Here is a 20,639-nt window from a genome sequence, read left to right as displayed (position 1 = left end):
TCACTTCTATATCCGCTGACGTCTTTCTTATATCTTACCTTTCACTCTCACATCCCTCACGCGAGCGGAATTTTTCTGCACACAGTCACTATATATTCATCTGCCTCGAGCGCTCTATCCTCTTTGCCCTCTTTTTCGTTGAACCGCCTCAACCAATCTATACAAGCTTGTCGAACAACATGAAAGCAGACAACACAAACGAAAGCGATATCGAAAGGAACATGGAGTCATTTGCACCGCACATGCCGCCAGAGGTGTTGCAAATGGTATTCCATGAGTTGGACTTTTTCGATCGTAAGTCGTTTGCGTGGAGTCTTGTTGCTTGTACTATTCGGTTAGGTATTGAGAAGCGTGATGTATGTATGCTGACTTTGGATCTAGTCCTACGTTGTCAGCGTGTCTGCAAGACCTGGCGTGCATGCCTTCCAGGCAACGACCCGAAGCTTCGTGACAAGCTGTTCGTGAACCGTACGAGGATCCAGGATTCCCAGGATTGTGTCAACGACAAGGAGAATAGTGGAGAACATGAATTTCCCATACTTTGCTTCTGGATTCCACTTTTGAATTCAGTGGGCATGAAGGAGTACCGAGGTGTTACTTGATGGCACCCCAAACCTTGACCTTTCCAGAGTATGCCTCTTTTGGACCCTTTGCGGACGACGCTTCAAAAGCTATTACAGTCCATCCTATGGTCAACAAGCTACACAAACACCTTCACATCGTTTTCGGCTCCTTGTTTAAAGTCGGTAGTGATAAGCAGCAGCTGTATCACAAATATCACACACATAACGACCTGATGGCTGCGATTGAAGCGTCCAAGAAGATAGTCAAAGAGAACAACGAGTCATGGAAGGAAATGCTAGTATGTATTCCGCCTCTTTCGAAGATCAAATTTGGAATCGAATTTGGAACATACTACAGTATCATCGCCGAACCAACCCTTCTCCTTGACACCACTGATTACTATAGGCGCTATGACATGATCTATGCTGAGAACAGAGGTGGAGTAACCATAGGTCAGGTCATTGATGTCATCCACAAACACTTGCTAAAATTTTGGGCAACACAACGCCCACCGTGTGATACCTACAAACTGCGTTTTTCGAACACGACCGCCTAGAAGCAGTGCTTGAGGAATTCTACAGGGGAACTCGTGATGTAGCTCTGGATTGCGATTAGTCCATAGTTCTGAGGATGTGGATAAGTATGAAGGTGTACGGTAAAATGGATGGATGGATGGATGGATGGATGGAGAGAAGTCGAAGAAGAGTAGCAGCTTGATAAACTTGAAAATGTGGATTTCGTCAACTGTAACTGAAGGGTATCACAACAAAAAAACAAGAAACAAAGCTTTCCATCAACAATCCATAGTTAACATGAGTGTGCAAAAGATGTCGAAGCTCAAGAGAAGAACTACCCTGTCCCCCGCAGCCAAGTGAGCCAATGACGTCGCAAAGCCCCCGCAAACCTCCACCAGCACCTCCGCTGCGTCGCGTCGCCCAACTAAACATCCACAACCGCAACCGCAGTCGCACCTACAACAACACACGTTAAACCCCGCAGCCATGGCAACCACATCCTCCTACCCACCGCCGGTACCCAACCCCACGTCTTCGTCCACATTGTCCAATCAAACCTTTACCTTCCCACCCCACTACTCCTTCCCCCCCTTCTTCACCCTGCAACCCGTAGCCAGCACGCGCAGCTCCCAACTCGCCTCGTGGTCGACGCTGATTCAAACCTACTGCCGGCACCACCGCATCTTCACCCTCTCCCTCATCGACGCCCTGCCCACGCCCTTATTCACAAACGCCACTCTCGGCCGCAGCCTCTCGCTGCGCGACGCAAAAGCCATCCTCACGTACATGGCCTCGGCCGAAGGCGGGAATCGCGCGGAATTCATAACATCTGGCAGCAAGAAGAGCTCCAAAGTAGAAGAGGGAGAAGGGGGGAAAGTATGGGTGTACTGGCGTAGGCCCGAGGAGTGGGCGACGGCGATTGAGGAGTGGGTGGAGAGGACGGGGCAGAAGGGGACGGTGCTGACGCTTTATGAGATTGTCGAGGGGGATGCGGTGGGGAAGGAGGAGTTTGGTGGGATGGATATGGACTTGTTGCAGAAGAGTCTGGGGGTTTGTGTTAAGAGGGGGAAGGCGCAGGTGTTTGGGAGTGGGGGGGAGGGAGAGGGTGTGAAGTTTTTTTGAGGGGGAGGGAGGGGGTAGGGAAGAGAGGAAGTGGAAATGATACCCAAATGAATAGATTTGCACATTGTTTTTGGAGAGGGCTCTTTTTGTTGGATGAGTGGGTAAATGTGGGCTTGCAAGATGGGAAGTCTTGCTTGTCATGATTACATAGATGACTATTTTGCTATGTCCTTTTTTTTCTACAACGAAACATTCCTAGGTAGTTCATATTCAAAAAAAAACAAGACACACCCTCTAAATCAATAACCTCCCCTCACCTCAGATGACAAACTCTGAAACTCTCGACGCGGCATTAAGCCATCAGCGACACAAACACAGATGTACATTGATAGCCCCAAAAAAGAAGACACCTATCCAGATACCAACCCACCGGTATACTTGCATACGCCGGGGCATAAAGGCAAACTCAACGAGACATCCCTGCGGCGTAGTTCTTACTCAAAACAAGCTATCCGATAGGCGCAACTTTAACAAAGACGGCCAAGAGAGAGTTTGAAGGTAAAGCAAGTAGTGTATGCCAAGACTGGGCTGTAAGGGCAGCATAATGATCTAGTGAGACGATAGTGTGCGGGGAAAAAAAGCAAGATGACCAGAGATAGAGATCGAGGGGGGGAAGGGGAACAGTTTTTCTTTTTTTCTTCTCTTGTTTAATCCCGTCAATGAAAGATGAATGTTGAATTTTTAGGGGGAGAGAAATTGTGAGATCGCATTGATGGCGCAGCTCAACTTGGAGCGTTCAAACAGACATTGTCGGAAGATAGACGTAGAACGGTGGGAAGAGAGAGAGAGAGAGAGGGAGAGAACATGTTGTTTGTTGCTCAGCAATGACAAATCAAATGGGCTGTGCATGTTAGTCTAGATTTTTGCTGGGATAATAGTAGCAGCAGTGAGGAATGCAAATCTCAGGTGGATGAATGACAAGACCGAGGACATATTATTCGATCGGTTACTTCAGACAGAGTAGGTTCGGCTTGGCGGTTCGAACAAGCGGAAGATGGGAGCGGCTATGTTTTTCCTTCTCGAGGCTAGACTAGCACCTTCACGATTGTCTTGGAGATGGGGGTCTGCGACACTTTGTACGACATAAGTGACACTGATCTGTGGTGTTGATCGGGCCAATGGTTGGTAGGCTGTGACATGGCCATGCGATGATCATGTTGCTGCTGGCCAGTGTACCGTGTATACTTTTGTGACGTACGTATATCGGCACTTGAGCGTGGGATACTTAAGTTTAGGCTGTGGATCTGAAAGCAAAAAAAAGAGATCGCCGCAACAGTGGCATGGGAGCGGGCCGTCGGCTAGTGTGAGGTATGAGCGCACGGGTCACGGGGTTAGCGCAAGCTTGTGGCTGTGAAGTTGTCGGTTGTTGCAAGGACCGGGTTGGTTGGCTGGATGGCCATGATAAGGCATTATGTGTGCGATGGGGGGTTACATGGATAGTGACAAGGAAGAAAGGGAGAGGGCGAATAGAGAAGATGAAGGTTGGGCAGTTGCATAAGATGCCGTATCTAAGTACTGTACCTGGACGAGGACCAACTCCACCTGGAGGCAGCCGCGGGCAGTGAGTGCGGGGAGTGCTTTAAGAGCCAAGCCGCAATGGCTCGACAGTTGATGCTCCGGCAGTGAGGGAGCGATGCTAGCCAGGCAGTTTTGGATTGCGGTTGCGCCGACCAAAAGGCGGCTGACGGTTGCTAGCTAGCACGCGTGCTTACTTGGTTAGCGCCATGTCGGGTAGAGCGGAGACGCAGATTACTGCAGGACAACGCACCACGGACAGCAGTGCATGTCTGCAGGGCCGGGCGCGAGAGTCGTGGCCAGGGCGCTGGGGAAGCACGGCGGGCGAAATGAGGCGTGCAGGCACAGGTGCAAGAAGAGGCGCCAGTAAGTATGTTCTTATAGGGAGTTAAGGAAGGGCAGGCTATTTGTGGCCATGGCTGGGTGGAGGACGAGACAGAAAAGCAGACGGGGGATAATTTTAGGCCAGGAAGCTCATTTCCCGGCCCAGGGGCAGGCCAATCAGCGGCCAGCACGCGCGCTCGGTCCAGGCCGTGTCCGTCGCAGGTCGCGCGTGTCGCAGCTTCCCCCAGTCGGTCGTGCCTTCCTTCTTCTCCCACGACTACGTGTGCGGCCCTCGCATCGCAGCTTCCCTACCCACTACGCTCATTTTTGCATGTTGCGCGCCCGGCCGCCCTGTCGCTTCTGCTAGGCCGCTCCGCCGTCAATATACATCGCGCCGTCGCTGTTTCCCCCCCTTCCCCGATCCCTCTGCTCTGCTCTGCCCTCACCGCCGCCTGTCCCCCAGGCACTGCACTGCCGCCAAACAACCACTCAACCTCGCGCTCAAGCACTCCACGGCCCCCAATCTCCATGCCGCGCATGGCCTAGTCACCTGCGCCTCTCCACGTCGATACTTTTCTTCTGCTCCGGTCCCGCTTCTGCCGCCTTGACACGCACGGCACAGACAGCCACCCTCCGCGCCCACGCCCACTGTTCTTCTCAGCATGAACCCATGCCCGTCCGGCCATGATGCGAGCCATCCGCCTGCTGCACGCCGCCAAAAGCAACCACGCATAGGCACAAAAGCCCCCGCTGCCGCCCTCGTCGCTGTCCTTGCCGCCTCGCTGCCCTCGACAATGGCTCAAAGCTGCGTCTCCCTCGCAGGCTCAACCGCCTGCCCAGCCTTTGCCTCGGCCTCGATCAACACCAACCTGACCGGCAACTTGTACGTCCAATAATGATGCATACTGCCCGACCACGAGCAAGACTAATACCGAGCAGTCCCTTTCTCAAGTTTGTGTCCAACACGCAGTCTTTTGACCAAGGCCTGAGAAACTACATAGCGACCGGTTACGCCCAGCAACAGTCAGTTCGGCCTTGGCATAAATGGCCTTTACCCCACGACATGACTAACGCTTTTTTGCCAGATACGAAGACATTCTTGGTTGTTCAAAGGTCAATCTCACTAGCACCACCAATCTCTATGCTCGCTTTACAACAACAGTCTTGTGCAATGCCATTGTCCAGTCTTCGAAGCAATCGTGTGGCCTCAGTGACCAAGCCGCGACACCGCTATGTGCTGATGCTTGCGTATGTAGATTGAACCGCCCAACTGCACCACCATACTGACTATCTTTAGGCCGAATTTGCCATTAGCGAACAGGTGATAATATCAAGCCCGGAGCTCTGCGGTACCCCTGGCAACAACGCAGTGCCCCAGATTCGCTCAGATTTTGCCCGTTGCTCCAACCCTGCAGACGCTCTCAGCACCACTTGCATTGAAGCGGTAAAAAACGAGCCCACAGAATGTGGTTTCCAGAACAATCTTGAAGGACTATGCTTGTTTTGCGCTGGAAGCACCACCAACTCGACCGACACATGCTGCGTCAATGCCAATGTTGACGCCCGCTGCCAAAATGTTGATCTTCCCACCACCATTTCCATGCCTCCTGTCTTCCCAACTAGCACCTCGTCTGCTTCACCAACCTCCACGGCTGGTGGAGCATCCGGCGGACACAACTCGAAACAGGGACTCTCGGGAGGTGCTATTGCTGGTATCGTTATTGGATCACTTATTGGTGCCGCCCTGGTAATTGCCGCTGTCATCTTCTGCTGCATGCAGAGGCGCAGACAAAAGTATAGCCAGGCCGGTAGCGTTTTCAACACTCCCTCGCCATCGCGACATCACTCTTCCAAGGGCAACCCCGTCCCTCCCATGGCCTTTGGTGGTGACGCCAATCACGCGGCTACCATTCTCCCAGGCGCTCGTGTCCAGCGCATGTCGGCCTTGGAGGATGCCACGTCGTCCGCCAACAACAGCGATAGGGGCGGTCGTCTGACTGCGTATGGTGGCTCTCAACTCGGCGCTTACGATTCTCCAGAATCAATACGTGGTGCTCTAGCTGCAGGACTCCCAAAGCGCCAGGGCTCCTTGTCAAGTCACTCGGCTCTTGGCATGCACTCCTCGCCCCTTTCTGGCTCTGATCAGAGCCGCAGCTTGTCTAGCCCCGACGGTCTTACCTCTCAGTCCGAACAGCTCCAGTTCTTCAAAGATTACTATTCCCAAGATGACATCCACCCCAACGATACTGTTGCTACTCTCTGGGCCTACCAGCCTCGCGCTGGCGACGAATTTGAGCTTGAAAGAGGTGACATGCTCAAGGTTGTTGGTATCTGGGATGACGGTTGGGCTACTGGCGTCAGGATATCCGAAACGGCAGAGCAATGGGAAGCGCGAAAAGCCGAGCAACGCGACTCGGGCGTTAGCAGCGCCAGTGGAAGAATGCCGCTAGAGGACAGCGAGATCAAGGCCTTCCCCTTGGTCTGCGTCTGCTTGCCGCAGCACTGGCGAAAGACCATTGAGGGCGATAGCGCAATCATTGGAGGGCACCGGAGTCGAGGTGACCGAGGGCCTTCAAGCCCTTAGTGATGCTGTCTGTATCTGGTCTGCTAATCTTTCCTAGCTTCGTCTACTCCGTGGCAGTCCCCGCCCTACGCGCGAATCTGTAAGGGCGAGAGCCGTGTCGTATCTGCGCCTCTACCTTCTGTGAAGCGACCGCCACTCACAGGGACGCCGGATGTTCACTCCCCAGGCTCTAGCACGCTCATTGACCTTGTCCACAAACCGTAATGCCGCCACGATAATGTCTGTTCACGCGCTGTTTCTGTTCCACATTTTCAACACATGACCCCGTGGTCATCGGCACTCCTCACCCCGCCCAGGGTCCCCCTCTTTTGTTGCTTGCTTTTGGTGTCTTCGGAGCCTTTAGATCCATCAAGCTTCGCCATCCCTACTACGGCCACATCTACTTATTTTGTTTTGTTTTTCTCTGATGATTCTGGCCAAGAGATGGAAGGACCCGCCTGTGCATCTAGTGTCTAATTCGCTCTTTACTACACAAAGCGTCATCCTCCTATGGCTGCACACCCTCTGGGCCGCTTCGGCTGACACCCATCGCCATCATCCGTCTTTGTAAATCACGCCACCCTAGCGCTTGCGGCCATCTTTCTCTCTTGACCGGTTTTACGTTTCGCGTCTGCCGTTCTATACCCAATCGCATGATCTACCCATCCCCTGCGATGAAAACCCTTATTCTTTTTTTTTCATGTTTTCACTCTCTTCTTCGCCTTCTTAGGTGAGGGGGAGAGTTTTACCCCGTTTGAGGAGAGATAGAGAAGAGTAGAGTTAATTCAAAGTGTTGGAAACCCAAAGTAATTTGTACATATGGCCTTTATTTTGGCCCTTTCTAGCGCTCCTCCAACGGTGGGAAGGGGGAAGAGGGTGTTTAATGTGGGTGTGTGTGTGTTTCTTTTTTGATTCTGATATACATATATATCTATATCTGTGATATTCCTCAACCCCCTTACCGCTTGTTTGGGATACGTTTTTTTGGCCAAATTTTTTTTCTTGAAGGGGTTTTGTTTTGTTGTATGGCTGAAGAGCGACTGGTGGTTCATTGTAAGCTGTTGGTACTGTTGTTTTGATGGTGAGCGAACAAAAAAAAACAGAGTGAGAGGCCAAAGGGGAGGATGAATGGATAGAAAGCATGCGTGTTGTACAGATATTTGTCAGGTTTCTGCATTGCGGTTTTTATGGTTGTTCATTTGGATTAGTCGAGGCGGTGGGGCTGGGGGCCCATAGAAACTTTGGAAAACTTGGGAGACCTTTTTATCTTCGTTTTTTTGTTGCTCTTTTCTCTGAATGGATCGTCTTCCTAACTGTCCTTTCTATCTCTCTCTCTCTCTTTTTGCATTGCAAGAATATATACCCATCGACATTGCCGTGCTAGCAATACTTTCTTATCAAACATACATGGAGTACAAGACAGAATGAGTGTCTGCAATTCTCTTTTATTCGTTTGTTTATCTATTCATGGCTACATATTCGTCATTGATATGGTGTCTTCAGTTATTCTTGTTTATATATGTGTGTCTCTCTCTCATCAGCCATTGACCCATAATTCCGGATTCCAAGTATCTGGTGTCTGTTTGCACCACGTCTTCTTCTTGCCTGCTCATCAACTGGCATATCCAATGTAACATACCCCCCCCTCAACACCCAGTTCATCCTCCCAAAATGGAAGTATATTCCCACTCACACCCTTACATATAATAAATATTTTACCACCTACCTCGCAGTCCTACCGCCTTTTCTCCTTCCCGCCCTGCCCAGACCCCCATCCTCATTCCTCTTGTGCCAGTCATCAATCTCGCGGCGCACACTCTCGCGATACAACTTGTACTCGTCGCTCGTCTCAACGAGTAGCTGCGGACAGTGGCCTGACCGGCGGAGATGGCGTTTCAGGTTCTCCCAGCGACAGTCGGGTTTGAAGGTGCAGTTTTCCTGCGGACAGCGGTAAGGGCGAAGTGTCTGAGTGAAAAAATTAGTATTACTGTCTATCTCTTTTTTTTGTCTCGTGAGGAATGCTACGTGTTACACAATCCCGCACGAGATATTCTCAAAAGTAGTCGACTCACCTGATGTGTTCGCTCGTGTTTACTCAAATTACTCGAGTCGGCGCAAGTAAACTCGCAGAAGCGACACTTGTGCGGTTTCTTGCCCTCGTGTAGAGCGCTGATGTGTGTTTGCAATTGTGTATGCGTCGTTGTCGTGTATCCGCAGCGGTCACACACATAGGGTCGTTCGCCCGTGTGTGTTCTCTCGTGGTTATCCTTGGCTTGGTTCGTGGCAAACGTTTTGTCGCAACCATCGTAGCTGCAGGCATATGGGCGGTAGCCAGCATGGCCGAGGAGGTGACGAGAGAGCTTGGAGCGCTGCTTAAAGTCTTTGGTAGAGGCATCACAGCCTTCCCATTGACAGAAGCAGTGCGCGCAATTGTCCACGTGCATGGTCTTGATGTGCTTGTGTAGTGCTTCTGGGGTATCGAAGAGCGCCAGGCAGAGCATTCCAGGGCCATGTTGCCTAAATGATTGTTAGTATAAGTCGTGCTGTTGCAGAAAATGTCAAGGGGGTTCCGGGTCTATGCAGCTGACAGCGTGCAAAACTCGGAAATCACTCACCATTTACAAACACAGGTCTGTCCATCTCCAGTAGCAGTAGTAGCAGCCCCCAGTACTGTACTTGAACCTGAAGAAATTGTAGTGTTTGGACGTAAAATATCGTTCTGAACAGCAGAAGCAAGAAAATCAAGCTTGTTCATAGTGCCAAATGAGCCTGCTGGTTGGTAGACGTTTGGGAACGCAGAATCTGTCAGCATCCAAGAGTGGTCATTAAAGCCCAGCATAGGGTCTCCAAGGCTGAAAGGATTGGTGGCATGTATTGAGCTCCGATCAACTGAGATGGGACTAGTGGGCAGACTAGGATTGAACCCAAAGTTCATAAAGTTGGTGGCCAGCCCATTTCCCTGTGCGACTGATGCGTCCCACAGATCCAACTGCAGTTGTGATGCAGATGGGGCGTCGCCACATGCTCTACGGGGGCCGTGGCAACACGAATTGTCAATGTGACAGTGGTCTCCAGTAACATTGAGAAAACAGTGTGGTGAAAAGGCTGTCTTTCCAGGTGCTGGTGATTGTTCGGTGGTGAAGGCACTTTCTAGCGAGGTATAGTTGCTGTGTGACAGTGCTGGTGTCGGGGCGCTCGAGGTTGTCGTCGTGACGTCGTCGGCAGGGTGGTAGTCATGAGTCTGAGAGAAGCAAGGATAAGTCTCAAAGGAAGCAAGGCTGCCTTGGTGGCTATGAATCCCTTCCTGAAAGTGGCACGGCGCATCGTCGTAACAGTATATTGTACCAACGGGGGTAGGAGCGGTGTGAGCGAAGTGACATTCGTTGTTTGGGTCACCCAATGGACAAGGTGCAGCGTTACACTTCTGACAGAAGCATGGTTGGTCTGGAGAGGCGACCTTGGTACAATCTGGGTCTACGCAGTTGTCGGTACAGTGCGCGTTCTTCTGAGTGCATCGAGGGTCAAAGCAAGCGTCATCTTGGACGCAGTCGTTGGCGGGACACGGGCCTGAGCAATCTGAGTGAGAAGATGGCTCCAGATTGCACTCCTGACAAAACTTTTCAAAAGAGTCGTCTGGGAAGGGGCAGTCTGGCTCGGTAGCCTGGTGTGACTCTGTGATAGTAGGATGGTGGAATTCGCCAACCTTGTCAGCTGAAGCCTTGCGTTTTGTCGGGCGCACATCGATTGCTTCTGGGCAGTTTTCAGGGCATCTATTGCAACACAGCTGGGGGTCAAGAGGGTACTCTTCTGAGCTCAGACCCGCTGTTTGGATGGATTCTGGGTCGTCGTCTCGCAATTCATTGGCGTCCCGCTTTGTGCCTGCAACGACGGGGGAGGGAAACATGGGCCCTGAAGCCCGGAGGTGGTCGTCGTCGCCAAAGGCCGAGTCGCGATCGCAATCTGCACAGCTGTTAGTCATTTTGGGCGTCGGCTGGTTCCTTTGTTCGAAGGGCAGAGTCGCATGCGTATGGGTCGACAATATGGAAGTGTTACAAGGCAGGCCATCTCGGTACTCAAGTTGGACACTCGACTTTGTATGGTTGCGAGGATAGACAAGTGAAAGGGGATTTTTGGGCGACGTACGTGAGCGTGACCCTTTGATGAGGCAAGCCTCTCTCGACTTGTCTCTACAATCAGTGAAGATTTGGAGACTTGGGACGGACGCATAGCGCTCGAGGGAGAGGGAATGCATGGGGATTAGCGCCTCGCGAGAATGCCGTCCGCCTATCACGTGTAGTTCTGAGCTTGAGTTGTAAGTGTCGTCATTGGCCGCTCTTTGGAAAATCGAAATGTCGCATCCGCTCTGTGCCTGCGCTGGTTGTGTACCCCATAACGTTGCTCTTTCTGGATAGAATGGATACCCTGGTCATTGCTAGATTGACTGCACGCTGTTGCGCAGCCGTAGGTGTGTGTGCGCCGCCATTCACACATTAGCCTTGCCACGCCTTGATCTGCGGCGACCGCCATCTCTTCGTTGCAGCAGACTGGGCACTCCGGATTAGTGCGCACTACGGCTTTAGTGTACCCACTCACCTGCAATGCGACTGCGACTGCGACTGATGGCTGCGATAGGCATGGCTTATTTGCGGCGGTCGCCAGTGTTGGAGACAGATGAACAAAAGAACGGCACCATGACATGACTGGCGACCCTGGAACACAGCTGCATAGCCGGGAATCCGAGAAACGGGTACTTGGCGCCAATCCCACGCGTCTGCGTCGTCCATCCAACTCACCTCCCCCGCGCCTGTTGAGGCTGACAGGTCAGCAACAACCCTCCTTGGACCCTCTGCTGAGTAGCACAGCCACATCTGATACACGACGGCTCTCCCCAACAGCCCTCCTCCTTCTAGCTGCCTTCTAGCTGCCTTCTACCTCTCACCACCTAAACAGCACTACCGTATCAACATCACACATGGGCAACCTCTGCGGTAAACAGTCCAAAGACAACTTCGACGGCCCGGGGCGCACACTCGGTTCCGCGCCTGCGCCCACAACACGCGCATCCGTACCCAACAATGCCGCCGCCCCAAAGCCAAAAGTCGGAGGCCCACCGCGCACATTAGGCGACAGCAATAAGCAAGACGATCCAAAAGCAGCCGCCGCCGCTGCAGCCGAGGTACGGTACAACACATCCTATGTAGAGATACGCGCACCCACTATGGCGAATACTGGCATTGTACCAGCAATGGGAAAAGCCACGCTTGCCTACAAAAAAAACACCACTCCGTAACAAATCAAGCAGCCAAAAAAAAAAACCAAAAAGCTAACCCATATACTCAGGCCCGTGCAAACAAATCCACCTCCGGCGACCTCCAAAAGAAGCTCGACGCCCAGAAACGCCAGACAAATAACCAGACCCTCCAACAAGCCGCAAACGAGAACCGTCTCGCACGAGAAGCAGACCAAGCGACCGAGACGAGGAATTACAATTAAAGAGACTCTCTCTCTCCCTGCCCTGTTCGATTGAGAGTGGCTAGAGGTAGATGTTGCAGAGCTAAGAAGGGGGGGAGGGGGGAGGGGTAAAATAATTGGCCGAAAGAGGGAAGAGAGGGAGAGAAAATGTGTACATAGATACCTCATCGTATGTATATAAAACATTTGGGGGGATGAGTTGTGGGAGGAGAGGAGTGGCGGATTGAAACACCTCCCCCCATTTATAATTTTTTAGACGATTTTCATGACCTTAATATTTATACCATCTATTTTTTTTTCATTGACTCTTGATCAGTTGAGGAAAAAGTGAACAAGTGGGTTTGTGTGTGTGTGAATGGATGTGGGTTTTTTTGTATTATCCTCGGAAGAAATGGACAGGGTGAGGAAGAATGTGACTTGGCATCTTCACATGGGATGATTTGCCAGAAAGGAGTGTGCATAAGGTTGACATGTATTCACAGTCACTCGCTCACACCCACCACACCATCTTCCTCGCAATCAACCATGAGAGAGCCCGTTTTTGTTATTGTATATTTCTTATTTCCATTGCAACTCACTCACACACCATGTATCACTACGTCTACATATCTACTCCCCAAACACACACCACACTCATGCCTTCCGTGCATAATCTAGAGAGGAGATGGTATAAATCTAAGGGTATTGTTACACAGCCCAGCAGAGAAACACCATCATGCCTTTTTACCAACAAAAAAAAAGAAACATCATGGCCATTATCAACAAAAAAGAAATCCCCTTTGCCCGCCATGAGAAAAACATGAACCCAGCCCTGGGTAATATGAGAAAATCAGGTCAGCCAACCAGGCCCTTTTTTCGATTTTCCAATCCCCGTCCCATCGTGACACACACATTAAGGACGCCAGAGAGAAAACAAGAAAAAACCTAACCGACCCAACCCAGCTTCCCCAACCCTCACCCATTGCTAAATTGCGGGGATATCGTAAAGACGCATCCAAAAAAATCAAAAAAGACGAGAGAGACAAGAGAGAAAAATAAGACATGACCGAGAACCCAATGATGAAACAAAACGCCGTCGCTAAAAACTATAGAAGCGACATGCCAAAAAAACAAACACGAGTTTATATAGTTAGCCCAGTCCCCCAATTGCCGGAGCGGAAAAAAAGCAGCTCAACAGCAACACAAGAGAAGGGGGACTGAGCTGAAAATTCTTTTTTAGTTGGTTCGGTCGTCCAAGTAAATCAGGTAAAAAAAAGTTGTATATGATTGAAACACCATAAAAGGTGATAGAATCAAAGAGAAGAAGAGAAAGAGATGTGTGTAACTGAAAGCCGAAATTAGACAGCGACTTCAGATACGGGGGCGCGACCACCACCGACAAGCTCAAGGATCTTGCCGGCAACGGCAGCGGGGTAGCCGCGGGAAAGACCCTCGTTGACGACGGTCATGGCCGCTGAGCGGTCCTCGACGGCCATATAGGCACGCGTCATGGCTTCGTAGGTGCTAGGCTCACGCTTACTCTCTGGAACGGAATCGTAGATGGCTTTCGCCTTTTCGATGTCGTGAGCAAGAGCCCAGCCGTGAATGAGGGAGTTGGCAATGTAAGGAGTCATCTCGACACCGCGGGCACGCATGTCGATGAGAACAGACTCGGTATCGGCAATCTGGTGGTTGGCAACCATGGCTTCAAACAGTGCCTGGTAGAGGCAGGCCTGGGGACGCATGCGGCTGTCGCTAAGAACGGTATCGAAGAGATGACGAGCGCCTTCCATGTCGTGCATCACACAGCCCTTGGCGTGAATCAATGACGAGTAGTGGACAGCTTCTGGAACGGCACCAGCACTGCGAACTTGTTCAAGTACCTTCTCTGCCGCTTCCATATCAACTGGCTCAAGCGTGGCATAGGTGTCGATCAATAGCTTGTAGGTGTGCGTAGTGGGCTCAATGCGCTTAGCACGCATGCGCTCGTAGTAGCTAAGAACCTTGCTGCGGTCGCGCTTGGTGGTCAGGAAGAACTGCATCATGCTGTGGTAGGGAGCAGGGCGAGGCTTGTAGTTGGGCATGCTCTCCATCTCCTCAAACAGCTCCTCAGCAAACTTCTCGTCACTGACACGGCACAGAGCGTTGACAATGGTACCGTAGGTAACAGAGGTAGGTCGGATACCGAGGTTGCGCATCTCGGAGAAGTAGAAGAGGCAGTCGTCAATACGGCGAGCCTTTCCAAGCTTGCCGATGAGGGCGTTGTAGAGGAAGGACGAGGGCTCAACACCCTCGGCCTTTGCGCGGAGGAAGATCTTGACAGCTTCGGTCGCCTCATCAAAAGTCTTGGTAGACTCCTTGAGGGTAGTGATGTAGAGACCAAAGGTGTTGGCGGTAGGAGCAGCACCCATCTCAAGCAGGTCTTGGTGGTACCTGCCAGCGAGATCACGCTGATTGCAAGTAAGGCAAGCAGCGACCATTGCATCCAGAATAGTAACCCAACCGTATCGGACGATGCGGTACTGCGGTAGAAGAGGAACATCCTGCTTGGCGAGGTTCAAGATGTCGTGAGCCAGATTCAAACGGTCTTCCTTTGCAGCTGCGGTGATGAGCTTGGCATAGGTAAAGAATCGGGGGTGGCGGCCAGCCCGGCGCATGTTCCTGAACTTCATCAAAGCCTCATTGAGGTGGTTAGATGAGCGACCGTGAGTCTTCTCGAGCAGCTCGGTAATAGCAACCGATCCCTTGTTATCGGTGGACGCGGCATATGGATCGTACTGGTCCTCGAAAGAAGGTGCTGCAGGAGTGGCAGGTGCTTGGACAGGATAATTGGCAAACTGCCCTGGAGAGTACACGGCGTCTGGGGACGGGTGCTTGTAAGCATACCAACGGTGCTGTAGGTCACCTCTGTCGAGCTTGGCAAGGACCTGCTCAACAAGACTAGATGTTGCCTTGTTGACTGGCGTGCCGGTGGCAGTGATGACTTCGAGAAGATGGGCGAACCGTGCAGCGTGAGCAACGTCAACTTCGGCCTCCTGAAGGAGGATGCCGGATTGGACCTGCATCAGGAGCGTGATGTCGTCGAAGTTGAGTTGAACAACGGCCTCAGGTCCCATTCCAGCAAGTAGGTGGTGAGCAACTGGGGTGACTAGGCCGCCGTTTTCAATCATCGTCCACATCAGTTCCATGCTAGCCCGCGGCTGAAGGAAGATGCCACGCTTCATCATGAACTGTCCCATAACCTCGATAGCCTCGTCAATGTGCTCTACGATCTCCATCTTGGCTTGAGTAGAGCCAGACTGAGAGTCCCGTATGCGAGCAAACATCTGACGACCCTGACGAAGACCACGTTCCGCATGTCCGCTACCAATCAATGCTATGCTATGCATAGCGGTAGGTTCAATGAAGTCGGGCTTCGTCGGCGACAGCTCAAGCATCCTCCAGAAGACCTCGGCTGCTTCAATGTTTCCAGTGCGAATGTGCATGGCTCCCATGGCCATAGCCGGTCGAGAGAGGTCAACCTCGGCCGGCAGGTCATCGAAAGCCTGGGTAGCAACCTCGACGGCGTCGCGGTCAGCAGCCTTGATGCAAATAGCAGCCATGGCGATTTGGCGGGCTTGTGGGCTGAGATACTCGGTGGCGTGTACGTAGGCTTCATCAAAGGAACCGTTCTTCAGCCACTCCGGGAGGAAAGCCTTGAGGCCTACGATGTCACGAACCGAAGTGACTTCTTCAGGTGCAGTGAGTCCGCTCTCGATCTTTGACACAAACTTTTGAGCACCCTCTAGGCGATCGCAAACTGCGTATGCCTTGACAAGGGCGGCATACACGTCATTGTCTTTCCTGCTGATTTCAATCTCGCCATTGTCGTTTGAGATTGCGAGGGCTTTGTATTCGTCGTAGCACTCGACCGCGCTCCTCAAGTCACCAGACTTGCCGAAAGCGTGGATCATTGGGACGAACATGTCAGCAGCCGGAGTTACGCCACGAGATTCCATGTGCGAATAGATTCGCACCATATCCTCTACACGGTCGTTCTCCGCACAGGCAGTGACAAGCAGTCGGTAAGTCTTCTCCGAAAAAGTGGGGCTAGATTCACTGCTGACGGCGGCATCAAAAAGCCTTACGGCAATTGACAGTGATCCATCTTCAGCCAGGATAGCGTAGTCAGTCTCGTGCGATTGGAGCATGAACCTTCCTTCTTCTTCCATTCCGCCATATCGTAGTCGCCTGTCTTCGAAGCTCTGTTTCAAAGAAATAACTTCCAAAGACCGGACGGAAAGCAGTTCGAGAAGAGTGGTGTAAGTAGTGGTGTCGGGAACGACTCGTCGACGAAGCATGTCCGAGTATACATCCAGGGCCTTGGGAACAACTTGGTGTTGTGCACGGGGAAGGTGTATCGCTGCGGATAGCAGAGCATTGTACGCGGTGACTGATGGCTTGACATCGGAACGGAGCATAGCCTCGAAAACGGCGGGAACTTCAGCATAGTTGCGGTTGATGGCCAGTTTCTGGAGCTGTACGGTATACTCATCGTGGGCTTCAATTGGGCTGGTGGCGATAGTTGATTCTGTGTGGCTGAAAGTTGGCGATCCTACGAGAGTGTCGTCGACTGTTGCAGAAGATTGCGATCGAACCTCTTCAATGGCGGAGACTTCGTCAGCGGCTTGTACGGATTCATTGCCAGCCTTGTGTTTCGCCACCTCTTGTGCAATTGCTTCGTCAACCTTTGCAAGCGCAATCTTTTCCGCCTCTTCACTGCCGACAGCCTTCTTGAAATCTTCTACCTGGCTGGTACTGTACGCGCGATTGATGGAGCCACGAGCGGGAGCGGGAACTGGGTCTGCTGTTTCTTCAATAGCAACGCTGCTTTCCTTGACCTCGGCCACATTTTTGGCGCTTGCCGGGTCCCATTCGATGAGCTTGCGGAATTGAAACTGCGACCATTCCTTGTCATCAGTTCTCTGGTGCTTCTGCCACGCGGTGTAGTATGCGGCTAGGCCTGAGTCCTGGTGATCGGGTTGTGCGACGGCGAGCGCCTTGAGAGCGCTCGTGGTAGACGAGGTAGATGCAAAGGCATGTTGGTTCTTGAGGCCTTTGCGGAAGCGGTCGTGTTGGAGGGAGGCGAGTGGATTGTTCTGGCTAACACCAGCAACTACTGATTGAGCATAACCGTGAGTGAAGCCTTTGGCAAGACTCTGGCGCGCGAGGTGGAAGCTCTTAAAGACCATTTAGGAATTGGAGGAGCCCTTCGGATGGGAAGGGTGAGACTGGGCGACGACGGTCAGCACAAGAGGCCCGAGGTAGAAGCCTAAAGATGAAGGTGCTGCGGGGACTCGGAGATAGGCCGGCGCGTTTCACGACGGATTTTTTTTCTTGGTGTTTAGGCAGCAGAATTACGGTTGCGGTGCGCAACTAGTGCGGGTGGGGAGTGGATGCCGACGGACGAAATTACCATGTACGTACTATTCTCGAGATCCCTACGCGACGGTGCAGGTTCATTTGACGATGACCGTCAAACAAACGCGCTTTTCGGGTGTAAGGAGGACGTGGGGTGGTTGGGGAGAGGTGGGCAAAGGTGAGCAAATGCTACTGTGGGCTTCGCAGCGTGGCGGGTAGTGGCCCGGAGACGTCGTCGCAGGGGAACAGGAGAGGGACGAGGGAGTGGGAGAGGAAACGGCACACTGTGGCCTGGAGGAAGATATTGTGAGCCACGAAGGCAACTTGGTTAGCGGGAATGCAGAAGGAAGCTTCGAGCGCACAGCTCGTAGTCGTCATGAAAAGTGATTAGGACCGATGGCATGGACGCTAGCTTTGCCGAAAAATTATCGCACTAGGCGCAGTGCCGGGGGCTGGTGTAGCGTGCGCAGTGTGTGATGTGAGTACGGGGAGAGGTGGATGTTTCCGGGCCAATGGCAGCCACCCGCCGTCTCGCCCATGTCGGCCCCGGGCAGTCTCTGGCACCGTCGACGGCGTCCATGGGCTCGCAGAACGAGAACAAGACGGCTGCACCCCACAGGATGTGACGTGCAGCTGATTGCCTTTGCAGTTTGCCTCTGTGCGCCCAGCCCGATCGCAGAGCCCGTGTCGAGGCCGCGGCAAATCGTATGGCCATTGCGCGACGTGTCCCCTATGTAGTAGTACTCTGCCCCCGTGGTAACAGCATACTACACCTAGTACGGACGCAGCAGACCCAAGCGCACGTGACATGCTCCATCACCGGAGACCGAGCGAGCATGTGTGCATGTAGTAGCCCCGTCGGCCTCTATCCGCATCCAGAACGACTCTGCAAAACACCGCCCTCGACGCTGTCTGCAAGAGAGTCGTGGCATCAGAGACCCACCGCACTTGCAGTCCCTTTACATCAGCCTGCCCACCCCGCCTCAAGCAAGCCCCTTCTCCTACCTGCCCGTCCGTACTAACAGTTGTGCGCCAATATCGTTGCTCCATCCGACCGTCTTATTACAAATCCGACTGTTCCATCGTGCCGCTGCCTGCCTATCCCTCCCGCTGCTCCACTTTCCGCCATGTCTTCCTCGGACGCGCCGTTGAGTCCGACTGCCGTGTCTTGTCCGGCCAAAGTCCTAGTCGCCGGTGGCTACCTTGTGCTCGACCGGGACTACACTGGCTTGGTATTCGGCCTCGACGCGAGAATCCACTCTCTTGTAGAGCCCGTCAAGACGAGGTCTGGCGTCACCATCAACGGCATTCTGGTCACCAGCCCGCAATTCCGTGAGGCCATCTGGGAGTATGGCTACAGGCTGCAGGACGGAGATGGCGGCATCGCCGTAACTCAGCTCAGCATGTGAGTATCTCATCTCTTTTGTCCTACTGGTCGTCTCTGTTCCCAATCCCCTTGCTTCTGGGTCGATCAATAACTGTCTTTACTTTTTCGTGTTGCATCTCAAGCCTTATTCCGTCCATCTGCTCAATCGGGTAATGCACTCGTTGCAACCACCCAATCACACGTTCCACCAGAAGCAATACAGAAAGCAGCGATGAACACCCACAGGGTTTCCTTGCAGTAGTCCGAAGCCATGCTTCTTCAACAAGGTTGTTTTACGCTTCAGTTCGGATTCTGTATTTACCCCCGTCTTGCCCACTGTCACATGACTGGTGAGATGGATCAGGGTCTACAGATACCCACCTCGCTGCAGCCGTCTCCACCGTCTTCGATTTTGTACTCTGCAATTGCGCTTTAAGACGTATACCCACAATTTTGTTTGTTCTATCAAACACAAGCATGACTAACACCTACCCAGCGGTCACGAACAATCCATTGCCCAATCCCGCAACCCCTTCATAGAAACCGCACTCACTTATGCCCTAACCTACATCCACTCCCTCCTCCCCAACACCCTCATCCAGCCCTCCAACATTCGCATCCTAGCCGACCAGGCCTACTACTCAAATCCAGGCACCGCCCGCACTTCCGCAACCTCCAACAAAGTCTCGCGCTTCCAAGACTTCAATGTCTCTCTCCGAGAAGCGCACAAGACCGGCCTAGGCAGCAGTGCAGCCCTTGTCACAAGTTTCACAGCTGCAGTCCTAGATTTCTATCTTCCCAAGGATCTTTTCGACCTCACCACCGAAAAGGGCCAGATGACGCTGCACAACCTAGCCCAGGCAAGCCACTCGTATGCCCAGGGCAAAGTCGGCTCAGGCTTCGATATCGCAAGCGCGGTCTTCGGATCTTGTCTGTACAAGCGCTTCTCGCCCTCACTGCTCAGCAGCCTCCCGCAACCGGGCACTACCGGCTTCGCAACGAAGCTGCGCTCGCTCGTCGAGGGCTCTGCATGGGATACTGAGATCAAGAAGGCTGCCATCAAGATGCCCAAGGGCCTCCGCCTCGTCATGTGCGACGTCGACTGCGGCAGCGAGACGCCCGGCATGGTGAAAAAGGTCCTTGCGTGGAGAGCAGAGCAGCAGGACGAAGCGAACAAGATCTGGAACGAGTTGCAGACTGGCAACGAAGCATTGGCTGCCGAGCTTACGCGGCTGGCGACCGATGAGCAGGGCGAGGATTTCTCCAAGTACAATACCCTCCGCCAGATCATTTCTCAGAACCGTGCTTTGATTCGCGCCATGGGCGACAAGTCGGGCGTGCCCATTGAGCCGCCTCAGCAGACCCGTCTGCTGGATTACTGCTCCACCCTCGAGGGTGTCGTCGGCGGTGTTGTGCCTGGAGCTGGTGGCTTCGACGCCATCGTCCTGCTTGTCCAGGACAAGGATGAGGTGCTCCAAAAACTCAAATCATCCCTGGCACAGTACAATGATCCAGAAGCCACTGGCAAGGTGGGTGTCATTGGTGTAAGGGAAGAGATGGTGGGTGTCAAGGCTGAAGACCTCAGTTTGTACAAGGAATGGGAGTAGGTACACTGAGGCCATGTCTGGAACAATGTCAAGGCTAGGTAGGAAGATAGAAACATAAAAAGCCCTAGTGTTCCTGTTTAGGCGTTAGTATAGAATGTTAGCCGCATAGCAATTATAAGCAATCTTGCAAACACAATCGCTGTATCCTTTGACATCAAAGAAATTTGCCTTAACACTGTAGACCCGACGCTCCCCTGCGACGGTTTTGTGAT

The 20,639-nt window shown here is 52.6% G+C and overlaps 7 protein-coding genes across 7 annotated transcripts; 5 read left to right on the top strand and 2 right to left on the bottom strand.

The window, feature by feature from the left end:
- Positions 1–179: 179 nt before the first annotated feature.
- On the top strand, positions 180–1,201 carry PSV08DRAFT_390378 (uncharacterized protein; the record flags this gene model as incomplete). The annotated part of the gene is made up of 3 exons (XM_014227313.2): positions 180–294; positions 382–591; positions 630–1,201. 3 exons carry the CDS (start codon positions 180–182, stop codon positions 1,118–1,120), a joined length of 816 nt encoding a protein of 271 aa, XP_014082788.1. The 3' UTR covers positions 1,121–1,201.
- Positions 1,202–1,514: 313 nt separating this feature from the next.
- On the top strand, positions 1,515–2,201 carry PSV08DRAFT_390376 (ESCRT-II complex subunit-domain-containing protein; the record flags this gene model as incomplete). The annotated part of the gene is made up of 1 exon (XM_014227314.3): positions 1,515–2,201. The coding sequence occupies exon 1, from the start codon at positions 1,566–1,568 to the stop codon at positions 2,199–2,201; it is 636 nt and encodes a 211-aa protein (XP_014082789.2). The 5' UTR covers positions 1,515–1,565.
- Positions 2,202–4,813: 2,612 nt separating this feature from the next.
- On the top strand, positions 4,814–6,624 carry PSV08DRAFT_223199 (uncharacterized protein; the record flags this gene model as incomplete). The annotated part of the gene is made up of 4 exons (XM_014227315.2): positions 4,814–4,923; positions 4,980–5,063; positions 5,126–5,288; positions 5,338–6,624. Exons 1-4 carry the CDS (start codon positions 4,835–4,837, stop codon positions 6,622–6,624), a joined length of 1,623 nt encoding a protein of 540 aa, XP_014082790.1. The 5' UTR covers positions 4,814–4,834.
- A 1,663-nt stretch (positions 6,625–8,287) lies between these two features.
- On the bottom strand, positions 8,288–10,855 carry PSV08DRAFT_390367 (uncharacterized protein; the record flags this gene model as incomplete). Its single annotated transcript, XM_014227316.2, has 4 exons — positions 8,288–8,568; positions 8,676–9,120; positions 9,219–10,668; positions 10,747–10,855. 4 exons carry the CDS (start codon positions 10,853–10,855, stop codon positions 8,326–8,328), a joined length of 2,247 nt encoding a protein of 748 aa, XP_014082791.2. The 3' UTR covers positions 8,288–8,325.
- Positions 10,856–11,543: 688 nt separating this feature from the next.
- Positions 11,544–12,134, top strand: PSV08DRAFT_401842 (uncharacterized protein). Its single transcript, XM_014227317.1, has 2 exons — positions 11,544–11,779; positions 11,944–12,134. Exons 1-2 carry the CDS (start codon positions 11,576–11,578, stop codon positions 12,094–12,096), a joined length of 357 nt encoding a protein of 118 aa, XP_014082792.1. The 5' UTR covers positions 11,544–11,575; the 3' UTR covers positions 12,097–12,134.
- A 1,278-nt stretch (positions 12,135–13,412) lies between these two features.
- Positions 13,413–17,285, bottom strand: PSV08DRAFT_390361 (uncharacterized protein; the record flags this gene model as incomplete). The annotated part of the gene is made up of 2 exons (XM_066093506.1): positions 13,413–13,787; positions 13,818–17,285. The coding sequence occupies 2 exons, from the start codon at positions 17,283–17,285 to the stop codon at positions 13,413–13,415; spliced, it is 3,843 nt and encodes a 1,280-aa protein (XP_065949088.1).
- A 1,180-nt stretch (positions 17,286–18,465) lies between these two features.
- On the top strand, positions 18,466–20,560 carry PSV08DRAFT_202465 (ribosomal protein S5 domain 2-type protein). Its single transcript, XM_014227321.2, has 2 exons — positions 18,466–18,859; positions 19,317–20,560. The coding sequence occupies exons 1-2, from the start codon at positions 18,582–18,584 to the stop codon at positions 20,425–20,427; spliced, it is 1,389 nt and encodes a 462-aa protein (XP_014082796.1). The 5' UTR covers positions 18,466–18,581; the 3' UTR covers positions 20,428–20,560.
- The last annotated feature ends 79 nt before the right edge of the window (positions 20,561–20,639 follow it).

This window comes from Bipolaris maydis (genome assembly GCF_028858645.1).
Source record: "Bipolaris maydis strain C4 unplaced genomic scaffold PSV08scaffold_7, whole genome shotgun sequence".
Taxonomy (NCBI): Eukaryota; Fungi; Ascomycota; class Dothideomycetes; order Pleosporales; family Pleosporaceae; genus Bipolaris; species Bipolaris maydis.
Note: the sequence above shows the minus strand (reverse complement) of the source record. Positions and strands in the feature narration are given on the sequence as shown.

Coding starts and splice junctions, on each gene's coding strand:
- PSV08DRAFT_401842 (XM_014227317.1), top strand. CDS start 11,576: ATGGGCAACCTCTGCGGTAAACAGTCCAAAGACAACTTCGACGGCCCG. Junction 11,780..11,943: donor CCGCCGCCGCTGCAGCCGAG/GTACGGTACAAC, acceptor CCATATACTCAG/GCCCGTGCAAACAAATCCAC.
- PSV08DRAFT_202465 (XM_014227321.2), top strand. CDS start 18,582: ATGTCTTCCTCGGACGCGCCGTTGAGTCCGACTGCCGTGTCTTGTCCG. Junction 18,860..19,316: donor GCCGTAACTCAGCTCAGCAT/GTGAGTATCTCA, acceptor ACACCTACCCAG/CGGTCACGAACAATCCATTG.